The sequence below is a fragment of the Loxodonta africana genome, chromosome 25 (genome assembly GCF_030014295.1).
Source record: "Loxodonta africana isolate mLoxAfr1 chromosome 25, mLoxAfr1.hap2, whole genome shotgun sequence".
Classification (NCBI taxonomy): Eukaryota; Metazoa; Chordata; class Mammalia; order Proboscidea; family Elephantidae; genus Loxodonta; species Loxodonta africana.
In genome coordinates, this window is record NC_087366.1 from 28,407,272 (window position 1) to 28,432,654 (window position 25,383).

General features: G+C 38.9%; 1 protein-coding gene across 15 annotated transcripts in view; it reads right to left on the reverse strand.

Annotated features, from left to right (window-relative positions):
• RABGAP1L (RAB GTPase activating protein 1 like) overlaps nucleotides 1–25,383 on the reverse strand; it is a 785,265-nt gene that overhangs the window by 18,348 nt on the left and 741,534 nt on the right. For 13 of the 15 annotated variants that reach the window (XM_023549257.2, XM_023549255.2, XM_023549261.2 and 10 more), the window contains 4 exons: nucleotides 22,328–22,420; nucleotides 10,695–10,805; nucleotides 3,131–3,235; nucleotides 149–232 (listed from right to left, as the gene is read on the reverse strand). In XM_023549257.2, coding sequence (XP_023405025.1) covers nucleotides 149–232; nucleotides 3,131–3,235; nucleotides 10,695–10,805; nucleotides 22,328–22,420 — 393 coding nt within the window. Of the gene's footprint in view, nucleotides 1–148; nucleotides 233–3,130; nucleotides 3,236–10,694; nucleotides 10,806–14,417; nucleotides 22,149–22,327; nucleotides 22,421–25,383 lie in introns of those variants that run through there. The other 2 variants (XM_023549265.2, XM_064276616.1) reach the window with 2 other exon arrangements.

The following is a 25,383-nucleotide window of genomic DNA, read 5'->3' on the forward strand; positions in this document are numbered from 1 at the left end:
GTCCATCTCAGAGGAGGGAGTAAGCCACCAAATTTAACAAATCTATCTCATTGTTCTGGAAATTCTAATCACAAAACTGTCTCTTCCCCAAATAAAAACAACAACAACAAAAATTTCTATAGCAACAAAACCCACAGGGGCACCTTACCTGTTTGTACTCAGCAATGATAGCTGTAGTTTTCTTTATTTCATATTCTGCCTTCTCCAGTTGTTTCCTGAAGACTTCTTTTAGCTAGAGTAAGAATGAGGTGCATCAGGACTCAGCCAAAATCTTAATAAATTTTGACAAACATATATTCAAGTCTCCCTGATTCGCAGTTAGTGATGGTGTTAACAACTATAACTGTCTATGAGGGGCCCTGGTGGCACAGCGGTTAAAGCGTTCGGCTGCTAACCAAAAGGTCAGTGTTTGAACTCACCAGCTGCTCCAAGGGAGAAGGATGTGGCAGTCTGCTCCCGTACAGAATTACAGCCGAGGAAATCCTGTGAGGCAGCTCTAGTCTGTCTTGTCGGGTTACTGTGAGTCAGAATTGACTCAATGGCAATGGATTTGGTTTTTTTTTTTCTTTTCTTTTCATAATTGTATAGAATTTTCCCACTGAAGTTGCATCCTGAGAATTTGAAAAGCCTAATCATTTCCAAAGATGCAGAAATCTTACTCTTTTTTCCCTGTCAAGACATATGAGCAATCTTATTATAAAACCGCTTATGCTAAGTACTTATTAATGGAAACCCTGGTAGCATAGTGGTTAGGACCTACAGCTGTTAACCAGAAGGTCAGCAGTTCGAATACACCAGGCACTCCTTGGGAACCCTATGGGGCAGTTTATTCCGTCCTATAGGCTTGCTAGAACTGGAATCAACTCAAAGGCAACGGCTTTGGATTTTTGGTTGGTTATCTTAGTAACGTATCACTAATTAAGTATTCATTGAATATAGGAATCTAAAAACATCAAGGCAACATTGCATGCTAAATTTGTTACTCTTAAGGTAAGAAAAAGAGGGTTTGGGGACTGGAGGCAGAAGAAGGTGAAGATAAGAGCTCTTGGTAAGGACAGGAGACTCAGGGACCAACAGAAGTGACTTTAGAAGAAGCAAAGTTCACACATAATGCAGGTACTTAATTATGGTCACTAAACGTGAAATTCTAAGTGCACATTTAGAACCACAGTTGTTTTTGTGGCCTGGCACCTGTAGAATTTTAGGTATGGGGGAAGGTTCCAGTGATGAAAAAGCTCAGGTGTTAGCAGATAAAAAGGAAATAATTCAATTCTGCCAAATGTTTGAACAAATAACCAAACAAAAAAAACTAACTCTGCTTAACCTTTAAGTACATAATCAGAATAAATAGATGAATTCTCTATCTCAGCGTCCCAAATTATTAACAGGGTGCATTCTCTACTTGCTATTTCATCAGTTATTATGATTTATAATTGGGTTCTTTATCATTAGAAGATTTCTAAAATATCTTTATATCTGCTATACTCTAAAAGCAGTTTGTAGGTTATACTTATTCAGACTTAGTTGCTTATATTAGTCTCTGTTCTCTGGCTTACATAATTTGACATGAACAATAACCCCCCTGTAATAATGCCCTATCGACTTCAGGACTGCTTAGCTAGCTGAGAGACTCTGAGCAGGTCTCGTTGAATTTATGTAGGCCATAGCTTCCTCATCTGACAAACGAGAATAATTCCGACCTCACAAGGGCACCATAAGGGAGGATATATGTATACAGAGGATGCAAAGCTTTTTGTATCGGGTTTTCCATGTACCGGGTAAGTGTTCAGCAAGTGTCACATCCCTTCCCGTTTTAGCTATCAATATCAAAGGCCACTACATGTCTGTGGAACCGGGGAGCAGGTAGGGCATGGGTAACTAACATTCATTTGACAACAGCTTTAATCTTCATCTAAAGTACTGAAGTGGCCCAAAGAAGTGGTAAAGAAAAACAAAACAAAAACCATCAGGAGGCCTAAATAATCCAAAAACTAGATAGTCATCCCCTGAAAAATTCTGAGTTGGTAAAAAAAAAAAATATTGGGCCATATAGTAAATGCCAATGATCCAGCAGTTTGTCATTTCCTAATGAGAGAAAAACATCACTAAATACTAAATACTTTGTATAAACCCTAGAAAGGTGCTGAATCAACACCTCCCTCCTTCACATGTAACTTCATTGGAACATCTTCTGGCTTCTTGGATAGGGGCCTCTGAAATGCTTTGTGCTCTGTCATATATTTAGTATTACTGACGTCTCAGCATAAAACTCATTAAAATAAATGCGTTAATAATCGTGATTTAAGAAGGTTCTTCACTTTATAAGTTAGTTACATTAGTGAAATTCAAATAAGCTCTTCGCAGTGGACTTCACTCAGTTTTGAAGAAAATCTAATCTGTGTCAGCCCCCTGGCTGGTGCTGACAGGGATGGAGAACATTGGTAAGGCTACCTCTTCTTAGAGAAATGGCAAGTTCCAACCCCTTGGGCCGAGAGGCCCCTCCTATCACTATTCTGTACTCCTTTGTAATGGTGTGCTATCTTCCAGCTGATTAGCCTCAAAATTCATATGTAGACTGTAGGGTGCTAACTTCAAGGCTGGTTCCCAAAGGATTTCTTTTTATACCCCCAGGGAATATAAGGTTTGAGTGCTCTGCCAGGAACATTGGCGCTTCTTCCCAGGCACAAGTCAGGAAAATTAAGCGTGACTGATTGAGGCAGAGGCTGTGTGGTAACTTCCAGCAGAGATCTCCATGGGCTTTCAATTTAGCAGTCGTCATAAACTACTTCAGAGAAGTCAGTTATCTTGGAGATACAACATGAAATTCGCAGACTTGTCAAGGCTCTTGGATCATAATTCTAAGTTACTAAACTTAGAGAAAACTCAACACTCTTGCTAGACATCTCAGCTAAGGCAAACTCCTAAGAGCTGTTCAAGGGTAGAAAGGCTGCCTTCTCTTCTAACACCCTTTAGAAGACGTTGTCGAGTCTCAGTGCTACTAACATTTACTGCTTCCACTTTACCCTTGGTTTAGAATAAATTCTGTTTTACTTCTTATTTATTTTATGGTATTAATCCTCTCCCTATTAATATATCCATGTAGAGAAAAGCCCACATATATGCCTTTTACCTGGGCAGTTTCTTCCTCCTGCTTCCTCTTTTCTTCCTCAGTCTCCACCAGCCTCTGTTTGGTCAGGAGGAGTTCCTTATTCAATACATCTGCCTTGTCTTCTGCCTGTAAAAGAGGGCACCACACAGTCATAAAGAGGGTGAAGAAAGTATGTGTATACTTTCTCCAAACCATCTCCAGTCTTCAGTTATTGTTCCAATATTACTGTAAGCCATTCTTTTCCCTCCTAGCTCACCCAAGGGGTGACTGCTTTTATTGAATGCCAACTATACCGGGTGCTTTGCATACATTATCTCTAATCCTCACAACAATAATTATTTTACAGATAACAAAAGTGGAGGTTGGAGAGACTAAATAACGTGCCTGGGGTCACACATCTAATATCAGAGCCGTGATCTGAATTCAGATTTGAATGACATCAAAACCCCCGCTCTTTCTGCTCTTTCTAAATGCCTCTTATACATTTTCCTCAGATGTCACAAGAGCACTCACTCTGCGACTGTATAGATGGATCTTGATGAAGAGGTAGAGCCTCCTATGGAAGCTTCTGGCTGGTGGTGCATGGGGGTGGGTTCAGAGAGGATGAGCAGACAGGCTGATTCATGGACAACAGTTAGGTGAGAAAATTCATAGGCTAGCTGAGGAAAACTGACCCACAAGCCACTCACACAGGACAGCAAGTACAGTGAGGAGAAATTAAGCACAGAAACCAGCAGCACAGGGGGCCAGGGGGAAACCTGAAGTACAGATGAGGAATTCAGACAGAAAAGACCATATTTCTAAAATGGCCAGAGTGTATTCTGGTTTTAACTTGAATGCAGAGGCAAAATTAATGATGAAAGCACTGTCTGTATATTTAACTTAACTATGTCTCATGTACTTTGGACATGTTATCAGGACGGACCACTCCCTGGAGAAAGATACCATGCTTGATAAAGAGGAGGATCAGTGAAAAAGAGGAAGACCCTCAACGAGATGGATTGACACAGTGGCTGCAATAATGGGCTCAAAGATAGCAATAATTGTGAGGATGGTGCAGGACCGGGCAGCACTTCATTCTGTCGTACACAGGGTCGCTATGAGTCACAACCAACTTGACGGCAACAAATGACGACACGTGTATATTTTACAGTTTAGGCCTCTCGCTTCATCCTTTAGATCTCAGCTTCAAGTTCACTTCCTCACAGCAACATTCCCCAAGCCCCATCATCCTCATCTAAATTAGTTCCCCTGTTTAAATTGTATTTTCCTTGATAGCACTTAGCACAATCTGTAATGACAAATAACATGCGTAATTGATTTGTCTTGCCCACTAGACTGTAAGCTCCAGGAGGCAAGGACCAAGGCTCTTTTGCTCATCACTATATCCCCAGCACCAAGCACAGTGCCTGGCACAGAGTAGGCACTCCTGGGGAGTGAATGAATGAGGTTCTCTGAAGTCACTGTAGGAGCAGACTGTGTGGAGTAAACGTGGAGACAGCACAGGGCTGCAGGATCAGTTCAGCAGAGAAATCCACAGATGCGGAAGAGGGGCAGCCATCTGAAGAAGCTACCCCTGGCTGACAGCAGCACAACGTTATCCAAGTAATCGTGAAAACCGGCCAGGTTGCCTTCTGTCTGTGTTTCGCCATATCCCCCACATGTCCAGATGGCCTGGCCAGCAGTATGCTGGGTACTGGCAGAGGACCTGCGCTCCAGCTTTTCTGTTTTCACTGTCTCAGAGCTCCTGATGTCTTATACCCCAATGGTTATAGCTCTGCTATCAGACATTTTGGAACTGTTGGGAGAGTTAAGATGAAAAAGATTCTTTTAAAGACCCTGAAATTTATTGTGATGTATTAGATTTTAGGGTAGGGGGACCTGTGCAGCAAAAGAACATACTAAAATTAGAGGTTGATCTAAAAAAGTATAACATTTATGTTGCAAGTAAGTTTTCATAAGTTTTAAGATACTTGATGTAGATTATGGGAGCTCAAAACTGAGAATCCTAGAGCTGCAAGCCAGACAACTGAAGTACCCTACAAAGTAGGAGTACCTCCCAAGTCTCTGCTGGATGATCTTACCAAAAAAAAAAAAAACCAAACTCGTTGCTGTTGAGTCGATTCCAACTCACAGCGACCCTATAAGACAGAGTAGAACCGCCCCCATAGGGTTTCCAAGGTTGTAGTCTTTATGGGAGTAGGCTGCCACGTTTTTCTCCTGCAGAGCAGCTGGTAGATTTGAACAACCAAGCTTTCGGTTAGCAGCCAAGCGTTTAACCACTGTACCACCAGTGATCCTAGAAGGCCTTAGAGCTGCCTATCGACTGGAACTGTAGTTAAAGTCCTACCCCAGAATGTTCTTTCATCTGAGCCCCATGACTAAATAAGAATGCAATGAACCCTCCTCTTATGGCACTCCCAGCAATTTCTATTTTGTGAAAAGAGTCCTTTAAAAGTATGTACTTGGAAACCCTGGTGGCGCAGTGCTTAAACGCTATGGCTACTCAAAAGGTCGGCAGTTCGAATTCACCAGGCACTGCTTGGAAATCCTATGTGGCAGTTCTACTCTGTCCTCTAGGGTTGCTATGAGTCGGCATTGACTCGACAGCAACGGGTTTTTATCATGATACTATGAAATAAATCCGTTTTGTAAGTTCAGTTTCTTACAGAGAAATTCACCAAAAGTTTTAGTTTTTTGTAAACGTTTGAATAGTCAGTGAAATTTTTATAAACATCTAAATATTTATTCTGAGATGACTTATTATTTCCATTTACACATTTCTGCTGAACAGTCTTCACTAGGTCAAATAAAGCAATATCACTCTATTTCTGTTGTTATCAGATCTGACATCTGCAGCAATCACTGTGGGTGCCATATGAGAGCAGGCCCAGTTTCCCAGGAAGCTTCATCCAAAGTCTCCCTCTCTGCTAAACAGTAAAGTAGGACCAATCTTCTGCTCATCAAAATAGGACTAGATCTGAAATAACTTAGTTCTCTCATAAAAAATGGTCTTCTGGATCTTTGTGCAGTCAACATTTATGCTTCACTGAAGTAGAAATCAGGAGCCCTGGTAGTGCAGTGGTTAAAGCACTTGGTTGCCAACTGAAAGGTCAGTGGTTCGAACCCACCAGCCCTCCGAGGGCAGAAGATGTGGCAGTCTGTGTCCGTAAAAAGTATAGCCCTGGAAACCCTAAGGGCGGTTCTACTCTGTCCTATAGGGTCCCTAGGAGTTGGAAGCAACTTGACAGCAAGTGGGTTTTTGTGGGGTTTTTTTGGAAGTAGAAATCATCATTAACGCTCAATGAAGGTCTAGGAATACAACACTGAACAGATAGATACTCAAATTCTATCTATGAACCCAAATTGTAAAACCTTCACTGCATTTTGATAATAAGACGGAGTTGAACATTGTCATTATTACATCTCCTAATCACTTACGGACATCTTAAAATGTCTGACTGATAATGAAACTTCTAATTGCCATCTAAGGCTCCAGAGTGCGATTCTGAGAGAAACACACACTGCAGTAGGCGGTTTGGAATCATGAGAGAACCAACAACTTGATTGAAAGGCTCATCTCTTATGTTATGGGTCAAAGCCTTTCAGAAATCATTTCTGAAAGAGCTGGCCAAGCCAATCGTTCAATTTAAAACAAAATAATTTGCCATCTATTACATGTAATTTCTGGTCCAGTACAGAACTTGCTATGGTTAGAGGGAACCTAGACACAGCCTTCAGTGGGAAAGTACTATCTGTACCTCTTGTCTTTTCCTCCTTGGGAACAGGCAAAGACAGGAAGGGAGCTGAAGGCAGGTAGCAAGACAGAATGAAATGGTGATGCTGTATCTTTTTTCATTTTGAATCCCTGAGAAGTCCTATTTAAGGAGTCTAAGAGAGAGTGAGTTGTTAAAAGAGAAGGCTTCTGGCGCAGAGAAAACTGAAGAGCTTTTGGTGCCCAGGAAGCTGGAAGCCAGTGCTAAAATGACAAGGGTAGGGAATGACTTATTTTTAAAAATACCTAATTACCTAATTAGTATTTGTATGCTTTACATATTGTCTTAAATACAATCTGCTTTCATGGTTGATTATAATGTTTGCCAAAGTTTTGCTGTTTCAATTAAGACATGTGATTTTGACAAACTAGGAAAGTGAAAGTACTGGGCAAACTGGGTGAAGGCAGGCAAAGCTGGTATTTTGACTCCCCAGTTACACCTGTCTCTGAGGACTGGAAGGGCAGGACACCTAAACTGCAGGCACAGCTTTTTGAGAGGCAAAGAAGCCCGGCTGAGGCAGAAACTGCAAAATCAGAAGTTAGGAGGAGACATGCATGCAGTAGCAGTTCTTGTGTGTTTTTTTTTTTCCCCTTTTCATCTAGATTTAGCTTCAAAAGGTAGGGGCCAGATCTTACTCACTTTTTAAAGAGAGAAAGAAAGGGAAGTATGAAAGTGGGAGGAAAGAAGGGAGGAGGGAAGGAAGAATGAAGGTATCTTTTAAGAACTGACCCAGTACCCACCTGAGGTACCCAGTTACTCAATGATGAATGATTTCAAGAGTACCCATAATGACAGTCATTCTAGGCTGAGCCAGAAAAAGGGTTCCCTTGGTGGTGAAACCATTTTTAAAATCACATTTTTTTCTGATTATTATAAAGTTATATGTTGCTTTGAGTTGCCATCGAGTTAATTCTGACTCATAGCCACCCCGTGTGTGCAGAGTAGAACTGCTCCACATTGTCATTAGGTGCTGTAGAGTTGGTTCCGCCTCATAGTGACCTTATAGGACAGAGTAGAAGTGACCCATAAGGTTTCCAAGGAGCTCTTAACCACTATGCCCCTAGGGCTCAAAACTGCTCCATAGGGTTTCAAAGCTGTAACCTTTCGGAAACAGATCGCCAGGCCTATCTTCTGAGGCACCTCTAGGTGGGTTTGAATGGCCAGCCTTTTTGGTTAGTAGTCTAGTGTTTAACTGCTTGGGTCACCCAGGGAAAAAAGTTATAATGTGTCTTATTACTTAACTAAGGGTGGTTAAGTAATTTAAGGTCTCCCTATAAATTATAAATAATAGAAAAAAAAGTATAAAGATGATATAAAAATTAGATTTATCACCCAAAAAGATACCTGCTAGTAACATTGTGATGTATTTCCTTATAGGTTTGTCTTCTGTGTAGGTATTTTTCAGCCCATTCCCAATAGGATAGCCCCATTCCATCTAATAGCCTCTGCAATTTAGATGCAGTTCCAAAACCAAAACCAAAACCAAACCAACTGCCATCCAGTCGATTCTGACTCATAGTGACCCTATAGGATAGAGCAGAACTGCCCCATAGTGTTTCCAAGGAGCACCTGGCGGGCTTGAACTGCTGACCCTTTGGTTAACAACTGTAGCACTTAACCACTATGCAACCAGGGTTTTTAAAATACTGTTATGTCATTTTCTTCCTATTGTTTAAAGATTATTCCAAAAAGACATTTTACAGAAGTATGATCATTGAACTACTCCCCTACTATTGGACATATACGTTATTTCTATTTTTTTTTTTTTTTTGCTTTTAAGAGCTTGGCTGCTAACCGAAAGGTTGGCAGTTCAAATCTACCAGCTGCTCCCTGGAAACCCTATGGAGCAGTCCTACTCTGTCCTATAGGATTGCTATCAGCTGGAATCAACTCGACAGCAACAGATTTGGTTTTTAGCTTGCTGCAATAAGGATCCTTGCATATGTTTTTGACCACATCTCTGACTTTTCCTAGGAAAGCATTTGAAATCAGAGTATATATGTGCCAGCTTCCTCACATTTATAAAATTGAGGATTGAAGTTAAACCTGCTCCATGGAATTGTTAGGAATATTAAATTAGATAATGCTTATAAATTGCTAAATATAGTGTTTGGCACATATTAAGTGCTCAGTAAATATTTACTTTTATTGTTATTATTTTAAACCTTTTAAAGGCTTGATAGCTACCACAAACAACTGTGGATCAAGTTACACCTCTCCCTAGCTTATTTCACTGCGTCCTCACTGAATCTGTTTAATTTTTTTTTTTTTTCATTTAGCAAGTCATCTTAAGAAAATTAATAATGAATAAAAGATTCAAAATGGCAGAATTAAATGTGAGTCAAGGCAATTGGGAAAGCTCACAGGGTCACTATGAATCAGACTTAACTCGGCTGCAATAGGTAATTTGGAACCCAAGACTTTATTACAGAACTTCTGACCACTATAGTGTCATTAATACAAAAATATAACCGCTGAGGACAGGCTAGGCTTGGCCTTGATCAAATGGGGACCCCTTAACTGTCTTTGTTCTGACTCTCTCAGTCGTATGTTTCTTCTACCACTTCTAACAACTTCCAAGTGAGACAGATGAATGGGATTTGAGGTAAAAAGGGCCAGACTAAAAAATCCTTTTCTGGGCTGCTTTTTCTACCTTCTACATCTCTGTCCCAAGGAGCACAGTTGTTTGTTTTTTCCATTTGTTTGTTTTGAATTCCACTTAGTGCTGACTCCTCCAGCTTTCCCCTCTTTCCTGTCAGCAGTACACTTATCTCCCACCTTACTGCTGTTGAAGCTTTTAAGATGCAAAATTAGCTGTATATATAGAGAGGAAATTGTGGTAGGAACCATCTTAAGCCATCCTTCTATTTTAAGTGTTCAAGCAAATTCATACTAATAATGAATTTGTATTGTCCATGCATAGTTAGAATATAGTTAATCACTCTTTTTTATAGACTCAATGGTCTGGATCACAATAGTTCTAACCCTGAACCACCTCTGCTGGAAATACTAACTTATCAAAAAACAGGAAATAGAAGGATGATTTTAAATCTGCACAAGAGTCCTTCCATATTGCCAATTATCTCTGAAAATGCTAGCAATGGAAAACAGGAAGTTCTAAGATTGTCATCACAGTGGGAAAGAGCAAGAGAAGCTAATTTAAGGTCTTCGTAGCAAGAGGTAACATTTACTGAATACTTACTGGAATGCTTTACCTTATTTTGTTCTCACACCATCACTATTTTTATACCTACTGATAGGTTAAGAACCGCCCAGGGTCACAAGTTAGTAAGTGGTGGCACTAGGAATCACACCCAGGCAGCCTGGCTCTTAGCCACTAAGTTACCTGTTGATCCAACAATACAAAAATCTGAATATAAAATCTTCACATTTATTGTAGATAAGACTTCTTATTGAAACAAAAAGTAAGGTGTCTACTGGTATCAGACTGGCATTAGTGTACTTTTGATTACTGATATTCCTGGGTAAGGATGCTGGCGGCCATTGGTTTAGGAAAAATACAGATGAAGAGACACCAGAGAAGTTTGGAGGGATAAAAAAAAGTATGTCACACATGCTACTTGGAAATGACCCAAAGTTTTCTCAAAGGCTTGGGTTTTTCACCCTCTCTGATTAGCACACACAGTCAGTCTCCGGCCTACCTGCCACCTACTCATTCATCAATTAAGTGGCTCACTCGGTGTTATGTACAGAGCGAGCCCTGGTGGGACAGCAATGAGTGCAACTTGGTTCTTGCCCTTGAGGAGGTCACCATAGTCTTATTTCTACCCAGTGAATGACAAGCTTACCTGGTCCAAGTCATTCCGCAGAGCGATTTTGCTGGTTACTAGTTCGTGGGCGAGGTCATCATTTTCTTGCTCCAGCCTCATGCTGGCCTCCTGTAACCTCCGGTTCTCCCTCTGCAGGAAAAAAGCAACAGCCAGAGGTGGGCATTAGTGCCTGGCCATACTAGCAGAAACAAATGGAACTGGTGGGGGGGAACAGGCAACAACAACAAAGTGAACTTTTAGAGGTGTAAAAGGAGAAGGCAGAAGTGGCACAGGAAGGCAGGATTGCTGTCTGGGAAACAACAGTGAGGTAAGCTAGCGGTGCGATGCAGAACTCAACCCAGTCAACCTTACAAGTGCTCCTTAAACCCTCCAGACATCATTTCATTATAGAAAATGTGCCAAAAAGAGCAAAATTTCCAAAGACACTCCCATCCTGTGAGGTTTACATATAGACCTAGCACAGACACAGGCGATTCTTTGTAACATGCAAATAGGCCCTCAAGGGAAATTGTAGGACACTGGTAGGGGTGAAATGGGAGGGAAACCTCCAGACATTTCTTCAAATTGTTCTTCCAAGATCAGGTTTCAAACTGAGTATATTTAAGAGCACTAAATCAAGAATCGAGATACTTACACTCATGGCTTTGCTACCAACATATATTTTCCTTCTTTGTATCAGAATATGTTTACTTTCCTGAACCCCAATTTTTGTTTGTGAATGCAGTAGTCCTTATACTGTCTCTTAAATGTTTGTTTTGGTTTTTTAAATCTCAGAGTAAAGGATTCTGGGTAAGATAAATTACGGAGCTGATTTTTTTCCCCTTGGATTCCCAGGAAAAATCTGAAACAAATGTATATGGTGAGAGCAATCTAGTCATTAATCCCGACGAAGCAGGGTCTCTTCTGACTAACCATTACGGACTGTGCACTCTATATCTATTTTCAGAACAGCACTTTAGTGTTTTCCATTCCAAAGTATCAAAAGTGCTTTCTTTGCTACTGGTAGCGGTTGCAGGAGATTGAAAAGGGAGCTGACAGGAAAGGCTTCAATGTGATGAGACCTTCCTGTTTTTCAGATTTATACTCCTAACAGTGTTTTCTGCCAAGGGTGGCAAAAATTCAGATAAAGCAGTGATGCAAAACCAGAAGACAAATCTACGCCTCGGAAGATACTGCATCACAGCATACGGAGTGCAGTGAGGTTAGTTTTATTTTCTATAGAACAACCTGGTGTTGGTTATATTCAAAGAATAAAATCTAACTACTTCCTTTTTTCTTAAAAGAAGGGCAGTAAAGACTCTCATGAAGGCTGAGAATCCCAAAATAGGGAAGGCTAGCCAGAGAAGCTAAAGGAAGACCCTGCACTTTGACGGTAACTGGCCTATGGGGTCCATTCTTGTCTTTCCTTTTGGGAAAAGCAGGCTGGCTAATTGGGAAATGCCAAACATCTTGAAAGAGATAATTTAAAAACAATCCCAAATCACTTATATACTTCAAAATAAATCCATGATAGAATTGCATGCAGTGTTAAAATATTAGAAGAAATATCTAATGACAGAGGAAATGCTTATGCTACTTTATAGAAAAAATATATATAACTGGATAATTCCATTTCTATAACAACATGAACAACAGACATTAACTGTGGGTAGTGCTTTTAAAATGTTTCCAAGTTTTCTACAGTGAATACATAATACATTTGTAATTAGATTAAAAAAACTTTTTTGTTGTTGTTAGAAAAAATGAAAAGCAATTCAGAATCTTGATTCTACTAAAGGGATAAAATGCCAAAATGAGAACTATTTGTAAGTCCCCTGCTGTTAGAAATTCATATTGTACATGAAACCATACCCCATCTTCTTTTGTGGCCAATATACAGTGTAACCCCTCAAAAGCACTGCCTTGCCAAGTAAACCTGTCCCAAGATGTTCCTGAAAAGACAGTATACGTATCTGTAGGAACAAACTGTACTCATCAAATTGTTTGTTCTCTTACGTTCCCACAGAAGCAAGATGAAAGTAAAGACTGAAATATAAAAAAAGCCAGGTTTATACAATTAAAATCTTTCAGCGCTTGCTGAAGTAATCCAAATTCTGGCAGGGACTGAAGAGTAAGCCTTTCATTCTAAATACACACACACACACACACACACACACATATAAGTATTATCTATATATGATAATAAGATTATAAGATATAATTTATATATACATATATCTAAGTATTACCCCTTTTTGTGGGAACAACTTACATACTTGTTGAAAACTTAAATTTAAAAGAAATTGTTTCAGAAACTTTTTCAACAAATTTCATCATTGCCAGGAAGGAGAACATATACCCAATACCCAGCACACTTTCAACACAACATATTTTGCAATGCAGACCGCTTATGCAGGGAAGAGATTTTTCTCAGTTCTTGATAAATACCTTCAAAAGAGAACAAGATAAGGCTACCCCAATACCTGTTTCTAAGTTAAGTGTCCTGTTTTTACTGAAATTGTATTTGCAGAACTCCAAGGCACAAAAAACTCTGCTGTTGTTAACATCACGTTAACGTGGCACAACAGAAAATGTTGCTGCTACCAGTTTTTCAGGTTACAAGGACGGATGCCTGAAGCTGAGTTAAAATAACCTCCAAGTAAAGTCATCTGATGTTTGTGGAAAAGTACTTTGTTCTAAGTATTAAAAAAATGTACCCAGGTAAGTACTTCGCTATTGATTAGAGATAAATGTCTGATCGATGATATTATATAGGAAAGAGATGTGAGCTCAGCTGTAAACCTAACTAGCAACTTCCCATTAGGATGATAGCTGCAACTCGAACCTTCCTTATAGATACACAGCTAAGGGGATAAGGGAGGGTGGGTAAAGACCTGGGAGAAATTACTATGCTTGTCTGAGGGTCCCTAAGACACGAAATAGCTGAGGAGACACACCTATTGGCTTTTGCTTTAGCAAGAAGCTTCAGTTCAGTGTCTGCAAAGCAAGCAGCACAGTGGGAGGTGTCAGACTCCTGCTCTGCACTCACAGACAAGTGGGAAAGCAAGCTACAGGGCCAAAAATGCAGTATCGTCCTCCAAAGTATGAACCTGGGCGGTGAGGTATCTTCTTGAGTCCTCCAGTGCTACCAAGTGTTACGTGTGCTACTGAGAGACAGTGCAACTGAGATGGACATTTTCTAAGAAGAACCTGCCCACACCCACTGAGGGTGAAGGAGCAATTGCACTACTTGGCTGTCGTTTCCAGCCCTTCCTCAGGAGCCATAATTGATTTCAGAACGAACAGATTCAAGAAAAACTTTGTACTTAGATTAGAGCAAAGACGGTAACCTTGCTAGGCTCATTTTGAAATGCTGGAAGGGCTGCCCACCTGAGAGAGGTTTAATTTAAAGTTAGCCCCTTTCACTTCAGTCAGCCCTGAGACATTTACATGCTGTAAGCTTGCTCAGAGCCTGTCAACAAAACAAAGATCGTTTCCTTTGTCTCTCTGAAAAGACTACAGGAGGCACTGCTTATATAACCCTTCCAACTAGAGCTGCACTGTTGGAAACATTCTCCATCTCACGCTACTGAGAACGTGTGACTGAAAAGCAGACAACAACTTTGCCCATTAGTTCCCTCCCCTCTTGCATTGGAGATGCATGGCTGGGAAGGTTGGGTTAGTAACTTTTGGGAGGAGGATACTGCATTTTTCCAAAGAGACAGACACTGATGTTACAGACATACATAGATAAAAACTTACCTCCTCAAAAGTCATAGACCAACTACTGTTTTCAATCATAGGTACAAAGACAATTGAAAAAAAAAAAAAAAGAATATCCAATGAAATTGTACACCTACTAATACAGTTAGGATATGGCAAGAACAAAAACAGACACTTGTTAATGCTATTTTGTTTTTCCTTAGTCATATACTCCAAGTTCTCTCTATGCCTGCAAACACTTGATAGAAGAAAGTATACTTAAGGCAACCAGTGGGCAAGTCTCGACTCAGGAAGACTGATACTCTTAAGACTCCACCCTCTCCACACTGCTATTTGCAGTTTGCATGACCGATGAAAAAGTGGAACTATTAGCAACTACGGTGTGAGTTGTTTATACTGTGTTATTAAAGCTGGGAGGAAGGAAATTTTGTAGATGACAAGGTCAGAAACTTGGCAAAATAGTTCAACTTTAGGCACAGAATGAGACTGCTGGGTTGAGAAATGCAAAAGAAAAACGGATCCCAGGTCTCATTTGTGTCTCTCTGGAGTTTGGATGAAGCAGTCATAAGGAATGGTGAATGTCATTTATTCCAAGACGAGAAACCTGAGAAATGTGAACTTGCCATCAAAAGAAACTAAACTGAGTTTTACAGGAAAAAATGACGGGGAATGAGGCAGCTCTATAAACCCTAGCTCAGTATTTTGGGTGTGTCGTCTGTTGCTATGTTGAATTCTTGGCACATGTTTTTAAAGACATGGAAGGGTCAGGAGAAAATGTTTTCCTAAAAGACTCAGTGCAATTTTATTAACAACACACTAGCTCTCACATACTCTTTCTGGATACCTCCTTCAAAAACGAGTTGATAATCATCATATTCACATTTTAAGCTGACAATTAGTTGACACACAAAGACAAATGCCTACAGATGAAATGTTTAAATGTCCGCACTGTCTGTAAATGAAGATTCCAGAAAAAAAACCTGAATATTTGAAGCCCTGTTTTGTGCTTCCTTCCCTATGCCATCATATCCAATTTTATCTTTCTGGTGAATTTTTTAAAAAATTTTAAATGTCAAACTAAAAACAAAATCTTGTCAGTAATAACTGTTGGCAAGCCCCACTGCGTTTCTTTCAGCATTTTAAAAACAATCTTAGATTAAACTCTAGAACAGGGGTTGGCAAACTTTTTCTGTAAAGGGCCAGATAGTCAATATTTTAGGCTTTGCAGGCCATAAGGTCTATACTGAAAGTACTCAACTCATAGTGCAAAAGCAGCCATAGACAATAAGAAAACAATGGGGTGTAGCTGTGTTCCCATAAAACTTTTCTTTCAAAAACAGGCAGTGAGCTACATCTGGCCCACAGACCATAGTTTGCAGATTCCCGCTCTACTCTAGCATACAAATCAAACTTTTAAAAAAGCAAATGGATAACAGATGATGTAAAAACATATTAGTGTAACATAATTTTCTCAGTAACACTACTTTAATGGGAAATAAAATTACTTAAAATTGAAGACAATTTTTGGAGAATTAATTCTGAACATCAATAAACATAGAAAATTTTCATGTACTTAATTAACACTTATATCTCCTCCACATGTTAAGTATAACTAAGTCAGTGGAGAGGTATGGCCAGAAACCACCTGCTCCTTAGCTAAGTTCGAGAAGCCTCAAGAGGGCTTAGGTTTGCATCACCGTGCTACAACATTGACTTCATCAGGTTATCCAAGCTCAAAGAGAAAGAGTGGCGGCCTTCTGAAGTTTATCATCAGGTTATCACAGGCAGAATCAAAACCATTGTCTATTAGTATTCATTAGCAGCATATTATTCACAACATATATATTTACAAAAGCCAACAAGAGTCTCTGTGATGTGGAAAAATAATAAAATATAAGCTTGTTTTGCTTATAGAAAAACATTTTTTAAAGATAGATTCACTTATCTTGACTTCCCCGAGTGAGAAAGGGGCCAATCCATTAAGAACTCTTAATCTCCCCCTTCCCAGGTAAGAAATTTAGCAGAATTTAAACTTCTTCACTTGTCAAGATTAAAAAAAATAAAAAAGGTGATAATTGCTCAAAAATATTTCACTAGATATGTATGGTTGGCAAATAATACAAATACAATTAAGCTTTACTTCAAATATTTTGTTTGCATTATTTTTTCCATGCATAATAGTTTAATTTTAAATTACATGTAGGGATAATTGCTCTGTAAGAATTAGAATGTGCAAGAACTTTGAGTAAACTTGACTGAGGGAATATTTTCTTTTTGTTTGAATTATATTTGATCTAAAAAATTACTATGTCTAACCTCAAGAAGGAAGTTAAAACATTCTAAATTTAATTATACCAAACATGGATAAAATACTTTAATTAGAAATTATGTATTTATAATATGATCTGTGTCCCCAAACCCAAGAGAGTTAAGTATTTCAGATACTTTCTAGGATTTCCCCATCTAGAACAGGTAATCGCATAGCCTTTATTATGCTTTGGGAGATTAATAGAATTTAATTAATTAGCTGTGCTTTTCAGGGCTCAACTACATTTGTGCAAGTAGTTCTTTAATTAAAGGAAGAAAAGCATATCATCTTCCAGAGTCAGGTGAAGGCTGCAGTTCTTTAAAAAAAACCATCAATAGATTTATATCACTCAAAAACTCATTCCCCCCCCAAAACAATTCATCTTCTTAAAATAGGAAATAAAATTTTAATTTTTGAATTGGTAACTGCTTATTAGAGGGCTGGTTACTAATTTTAAAAATGTACTAGAACAGCTACACACATCCACGAATGTGTATTTTCTGAGGACATGCACCAAAATAAGAACGCACACAATGTACGTCTACAGACTAATCTTTATCCTGCATTTTCCTTCATTGGAAATCAAGAAATGGCTTTAAGAACTAAAATATTAGATTAGGTTAAAAATACTACACGAATTTGACCAGATCCAAATTAAGGATGATAAGAGGTTTAGAACAAATATTCTATATTCTTCCTCCAATAAAGCCTTCCTTTCTTGTCTCTTGAAATGTAGTCATGAAGATAAACTGAAGGAGTACATCAAAGGCTGCAGATAGTCATTATGAAGCTCACTGAGTGTCAAATACAGACTGATGCCAAGCCCAGGTAGCACAGGCAGTGTGTATATGTGCGTATTACCTATTTAGGTCTGCGTACGTGTATGTGTGTATGAGGAGCCCTGGTGGTGTAATGGGTAAAGCACCTGGCTGCTAACTGAAAGGTTGGTTGTTAGAACTCAGCACCTGCTCTGTGCTAGAAAAGACCTGGTGATCTGCTCCCTTATGTTTACAGCCTTGGAAACCCAATGCAGCAGTTCTACTCTGTCCTATAGGGTCTCTGTGAGTTGGAATCGACTCAATAGCAAACAACAACAACAATGTACGATATATATATTCTTAATAATTGTCACTGAAAATCAGTGTACAACACACCTATGTTGGCCTTTCCCTAGAAGTATGGGTACACACAGGATCTGTAGTCATTAAAGCTCCAGTTCTGACAGGAAGTTCTCCTCCCACAGGTATGGCTTTGGCATAGGTATCTCCAGTGTGACGTGGGGCTCATGAAAGGAAGATGGTAGGCTAGATGGCCGTCCTCTTGGAATATCTGCCTTTTTTTTTTTTAATTGAGAAATAATTCACATATCATAAAATTCTTCTTTTTAAATTATACAATTCAGTGGTTTTTAGTATATTTTCGAAGTTGTGCAACTATCACCACACCACTACCTAATTCTAGAACATTTTCCTCATACTTCGGGTTTTAAAATTTAAATTAAATTCATAGCAACACAATTTAGTGTCTTTGTGGTTAAGATTTAAATGTTGGATGCAGGTGAGTACAGCAATGTAACCTGAGAATGTAGATCTTTGCAGATGTCATAAATACGGATACAAAACACATGGTTACATAGACACAGCAAGAATTCAAGTCTACGCATTAATTCTTTAATCCACCTCTGACTTCTCTGGCAATAGCTCTTTTATTTGTCCCATCACGTCTAAGAGAAACAGCATCAAACTTAAATATCTCTTAAAATAATCTTACTGAATAAAATTTCTGAGTCTCTTTTTATTTTTCATTGCCACACCTTTCTAACTTTCTTGCCACGTGGCGAGCTAGGGTGTAGACATGGCATTTTGAGTAGTATGGATCTTAACGGTTGGGAGGTGTTATTACTGACCTAGTACAAGCTCTGCCTCTGTGATCTAAAAGATCGCCCATCTCCACTTATTTTTTAGAGTTTAGAAACTAGGTTCCCAGCCCCAAATCTAAGAACTATGAAGTGCTCACTTCTAGGACAGAGATCATATTCTTGGACAGATTTTAAATTTACAAGACGCTAAGAGGTATTCTCTAAGAAACTTTCCTATGTTAATTACAAATAATAACAATTAGCTTCTTAAACTACATGGTGATTATCTGAAAGAGTAAAGCTGTTGGTAGGTGGAGACTACAATGTCAACTGCCACCCTAAAAATGTAATTACAATGTGAGGATACAAAACCACTTCACCAACTGTATCACCAGTACAAATGCTTAGACATTATTAAAAGGACATAGAGATGTTAGATGATACACTGACATGATATTACAACAATCCAAAAGTAACAACTATAGTGGGCATCTGATATGCACAAATACAAAAGGCTACAACACTCAAAACATCTACTTTTAAAACAAAACAAAGTTCAATTCTACTTTGAACCTTCAATAGAAAATCTACAGGTTGATAATCTTATGCATAAGTGTTTTTTGAAAAATAGTATGCATCTTACTATTTATTTATACATATCTGCTTTGAAACAAAACAATAACATGTACAGGCCCACACTGATTTAAATGTCCATTTTTGGTCTTTCATTTCCTTCTCCTTTATTTTAATGCATTCTTCCCAGACTTTATTCATAACGATGGTAGCAATAAAATTAGAATGATACGAGCAGTAGGAAAACTTCATTTTGGAGCCTTAAGAATATTTTATAATTACTGCCTTCGAGTCTTTCTAAAGCAGCATGCTATATGAGCTGTGTTAGAATTGGTTTTATTGGAGAGGGAGGAGCTGGAAATTTGCTTCAAACCTTACCTAGGAGTATCTTATCTATCAATAGTTACCTACCATGGCAGTAAAGGAGCCCTGGTGCCACAGTGGTTAAGTGCCTGGCTGCTAAAAAAATGGTGGGCAGTTCAAACCCACCAGCCACTCCAAGGAAGAAAGATGTGAGAGTCAGCTTCTGTAAAGATTACCGTCTCAGAAACCCTATGGGGCAGGTCTACTCTGTCCTGTAGGGTCATTATGAATTAGAATCAACTCTACAGCACTAACTTCACCACGGCAGTATATGGGATTTCATTATCAGTTCTTGACTCCGCTCTGTATGCAAGCAGAGAAACATACTGATGTGAGATATTAGGCAGCAATAGTTGGGAGAAATATGAGGAAGATCAAAGACAGACTGGAGGGGCAGACCCATATAAGGTGATAATAATCTAGTAATGTGTGGAAAATTAGTACCAGTAGGCCTGATGAGACTAGTAACGTCCATTTATTGAACACCAGAGAACACCAGGAAGATGATTACCTGTGTTTTATTGACTATGCAAAGGCATTCAACCATGCAGATCATAACAAATTATGGATAACATTGCGAAGATTAGGATTCCAGAACACTTAATTATGCTCATGTGGAACCTGTACATAGACCAACAAAAAGGCAGTTGTTCAAACAGAACAAGAGGATATTGTGTGGTTTAAAATCAGGAAAGGTGTGTGTCAGGGTTGTATCCTCTCACCATACTTATTCAATCTGTATGCTGAGCAAATGATCAGAGAAGCTGGACTATATGAAGAAGAGGCAGCATCAGGATTGGAAGAAGACTAATTAACAACCTGTGATATGCAAATGATACTACCTTGCTTCCTGAAAGCGAAGAGGACTTGAAGCACCTCTGATGAAGACCAAAGACTACAGCCTTCAGTAGGGATTGTGCCTCAACATAGAGAAAACAAAAATCCTCACAACTGGACCAATAAACAACATTATGATAAATGGAGAAAATATTAGGAGTTGTCAAGGATTGTATTTTACTTGGATCCACTATCAACGCCCATGGAAGCCCATGGAAGCAACAGTCAAGAAATCAAATGACGTATTGCATTGGACGAATGTGCTGCAAAAGACCACTTTCATGTGTTAAAGAGCAAAGATGTTGTCAATTGAGGATTAAAGTGTGTCTCACCCAAGTCCTGGTATTTTCAATCAACTCATATACATGTGAAAGCTGGACAATGAAGAAGTAAGACCAAAGAAAAACTGACGCCTTTTAGTTATGGTGTCGGTGAAGAACATTGAATACACCATGGACTGCCAGAAGAACAAACAAATCTGTCTTGAGAGAAGTATAGCCAGAATGCTCCAGAAGTGAGGGTGGCGAGACTATGTCTCACATACTTTGGGCATGTTATCCAGAGGGGCCAGTTCCTGGAGAAGGACATCATGCTTGGTAAAGTAAAGGGTCAGTGAAAAAGAGGAAGACCCTCAAGGAGATGGACTAACATAGTGGCTGCAACAATGGGCTCAAATATAGTAACAGTTGTGAGGATGGTGCAGGAATGGGCAGTGTTTCCGTTCTGTTGTATATAGGGTCGCTGTGAGTCGAGTCGGAACCGACATGATGGCACCTAACAACAACGACAATGAACATCAGCTATGTGCTGGCTACTTAACATACAACATCCCTCATCCTCACAACAATTCTGCAAGGTAAGGATTACACTACACATTTTACAAGTGAGGAAGGAATTCAACAACTGTTCTGAGTCTGAATTTCAAATCCTGAGTTCTTTTTTTCAGAGAGCCAAGATTTGAACTCAGATCTGTCTGACTATAAAATCTACTACATAATCTTCCCACCATCCTCCTCTGCTAAACCTCATGTATTATTCAATTTAGCAAACGAGACAAGATGTATTGTGTGACTGTCCTGTAGCTGCCAACGTCCAGCTCTCTGACCACATAAAGGCAACTTCAGTTACAAAAGTAGAAGTCACCCCAATGTGGGGGAAACATTAACAATGCCACCACACACTTTTCTTGGCAGGATGTTCTGGCATGGGTGTTCAGTGGGAAAATACAATACTGTCTTATCCTAGTGTACTGACACGGAGAGGGAGGGAACCATTATGCATCTACAGGTGTCTGAAGAACTAAAACACGTTTAAGAGCGCTAATGGTATTTCACTTGGAAAAAAAATAAGTTGGCAATTAGCATTCCCCAACATCTTTGTGAATGGCCCAATTTTTAAAATTCCACAATTAATGAGATATTAAACCAAAACCATTCTTGTTCTGAAATTGTATACTATAGTCAAATGTCACTGTTAGTCATACATCTGTTTGAGGAAATAAATATTGCGACAAACACCATTACTGAGCTCAACGTATCTTTGTGGTTTTTATTTTTCCTTCCAAGAAAGTTTGTATTTTTTAACATTTCCTACAGACAAAGGTAAGTATAAAACATCCTTGTGCCCGTCTTGCAACAGTTCACCTTCTAAAAGTCTTTGTGGATGTGACCGTGCTCAGCTAAAACAGTATTTTGTCATTTTCCTCTTTTCTCATTTTTGAAAGCAGTCGAAAGCCACTTTCTCTCTTTCTCTTTCCCCCTCTTTTCTCTCAGCTTCTTAGGAAGATTCCCAGTATAAATGCAACAGCTGGAGTTACCTATAAATATACAAACTGAAAGACAAGAAATATTATGGTTGGCTACTCAGGGGTCTCCTGAAAGGAAAACATACCCGGGACATTTAGGATCATTAGAGCAACAACAAAGAACAGAGGGAACTGAACTTGCCACAACTACAGCTTTAGGGTAAAGAAACCACTTTGCTCTGACTGGTGACCTGTGTCTCCCATACCTTGTATCTATCCATGGGGTCTTCCTGCTGCAGCTGACTCTCTCGCATTGTCTGGTATTCTTTCTCATATTTCTTCAGCTTCTTGGTTGGTACCTATCAGGATTAGAGGAAAAACATGTTAGAGAAGGACTCCATTTAGGAAAAACTTTTCTGAGTGTTTCCCAATTATATCTCTGGTATTCTCTGGGAGCATACCCAACTCAAAGTTAGAGGAAGGATCTAAATTCTAGAGCTTGGGAGAGAAAAGTTTCTCTGTAAAGCTTCAGATAGTAAATATTTTAGTCTTTGTGGGCCACACAGTATCTGTCACAACTACTCTGTCATTGCTGCATGAAAGTAACCATGGATGAAACAAGCAAATGAATGTGGCTATGTTCCAATAAAACTTTATTGACAAAAACAGGCCATAGTTTCTCCACCTCTGTTCTAGAGTGCTGCTGATATGTCATAACTATTTCTTGTTAATGCATTTAATAGTGCTATGAATTCTGTTAACTACCTTTCTTTAAGTATAATTCACTCTACTTTGTTGAAAATAAAAATAATTTTATAAAGTAAAAATAATTTTATAAAAGAAAAAATTGAGCAACAAAAATGAGGTTAATATACCTGACAGAAATTAGATTCTAAGGCTTGACACTGAAAACTCAGAAATGTAGAATCATTGTGCTGTATGAGATCATGAAAAAACCATCTAAACTAGCCATTTATTTCTTGCTAAAATTATATCATCCTCAAAAAGACAGTAGTCTGCTGCTTACTGAAAATCTACACAGCAAAAAAGATGATAGAATCTTAGAATTCTAAACATAAACAAATAAGCACAGCAGAGTGCAAAGGTCCTAGAATTTAACACCAGACAGACAGACCAGGGTCTGAAGGCCTACTAGGTATTTACTGAATTTTTATGCAAATAACATGCATGTTCTACATTTTTTTTTTTTTTTTGCCAACCTCGCCCTCCCTTCAGAGGTATTTTTGCAGGCGTGTGTGCTTACAAAAATACCTCAAGGGTATAGGCAGGTAAGCAAAAAAAAAAAAAAAAAAAAAAGAATGCATGTGTTATTTTCATAAAAATACAGTATTAGCTATGTAACCCCTTGGCAAACTGTTACTTAACCTCTCACAGCTGCAGTTTCTTCATCTGTAAAATGATAGGTAAAAAAATACCTACTTCGTGGAGGTTGTCAGGAGAATTAAGTGATACAATTAGGTAAAGTACCTGAGGAGTCACTCCCTAGTGGTGTAAACGATTAACATGCTTGGCTACTAACTGAAAGGTTGGAGGTTCAAGTCCACCCAGAAGAGCCTCGAAAGAAAAGCCTGACAATCTACTGAAAAATCAGCCATTGAAAATCCTATGGAGCACAGTTCTACTCTGACACACTAGGGGTAGCCATGAGAGCCGACTCAAAAGCAGCTGGTTTTTTTTAAAGTACTTGAAACAATGCCTGACTCATGGAATTTAAAAATTGTTTTTAAAAAAGCATTCCATCAGAATCAATCTATTATAACCTATTCTGCTCCATATGACAGATTAAATCTACTTTTAGCCTTTCCTTGGATAATCTAAATCATGTAATTCCTGCAGCTATCAACGTCTTTCCTTAACCTTCAGGTCCACAGTAAATCCCTAGGTTAAGAACGTTCAATTTATGGATTTAAGAACAGACTTCCATAAAGCCTATTATATTAAAAATCTGAGTTAACCACAATGGTTCATAATAACGAACGCGCACACTACTTAGTGACACTTGTGAAAACATTGTGCAGTTGGGGAGTGTTTGTTTTATGTGCATAGAAAGGTAAAATATATACCATATACTAAGACAAGCATTTGACTGACACTAAATAGGAACATGTATGTACCTGTTGCAACTTATCTACAAATTCGACTTAAAGGCATACTTGGGCATGGATCTCATTTGTAACCCAGGGACTGCCTGTATATGTGTGTGTGACAGAGAGAGCAAAAGAGAAAAGCACCCAGAATGAATATAAAATTATCTTACAGCTTTCTGGGATAAGGACAGTTTCAATTCTCTGGAATCTGGCCAGAGAATTTTTTTCAAGAAAAAGTAAAGATGGCATGTGTCATTCCCCATCTTATTCTGTAAGTTTCACTCTTCCCATCCAGGAACACTATAAAGTACTGGAATTATCTGTTTCTGACCACAATTGGGACATTTCACAAACTCAGACCAAGTCTGATAGGCAGTGCAAACCATTAAGCAACCACATTTGTGAAAATATTCATCTGGCTGATGGGGGAATATCTCCCCAGTCAAACAAATAAAGACATTTTCCAAGGTGTAGCTGAATTGCAAAATCATTGTTGAATACTGTCAGGAGAAACACTAATCCTTTATTACTCCCTCTCTAAAGGCTTCAACAGTATACCGTGTCCAACTAAAATCCAATCGAAAGGAAAGTGCGACCTGCCAGCGGTGTTAGCCTCACATATCATCTGAAGAACAAGAAAATATGCATCCTCATATGCTAACAAAACAATAACCAAAACATTATTTTTCTTGACTGTGACTTCAATTTGAATTGCGACTTGATGGCGACTTCAATTTCCTCTAGTTTTCTTTCTCTGCATGTAGTAAACATATACCGAGAAAGCCAAAAGTAGGCTCCAGACAAAAAAGGGCAGTGGCCTCAGAGTTCTAAGCAGTGACATGGCATTTAGAACGTATCCCTAGGAGCATGGGTCAAGCGGCACGGCCAGAGAGGTAATAGGCATCATGAGGAAGGGGTCTGTCCACTAGCCATTTGCCCACCAGGTGGGAAGTATTTCACTATTTTTTACATCTGGATACCCATACCAGTGCCTACTCGGCTGAACATCAGTCCTGTGGAGAAGCATTTTATACATGGTTCTAAAATGGATCCTTTCACCAATGACTGAGTTACATATTGCAAGCTTGCTCCTAGAGAATTCTGCTAAAATCATTTTTTTATATCCAAACTATTACAGATTTTTTTTTTTTTACATGTGAAAGAGTGTCCTCTTAAAAGTCAGTCTTGCTACTCATGCTAAAAGGTTCATTTCA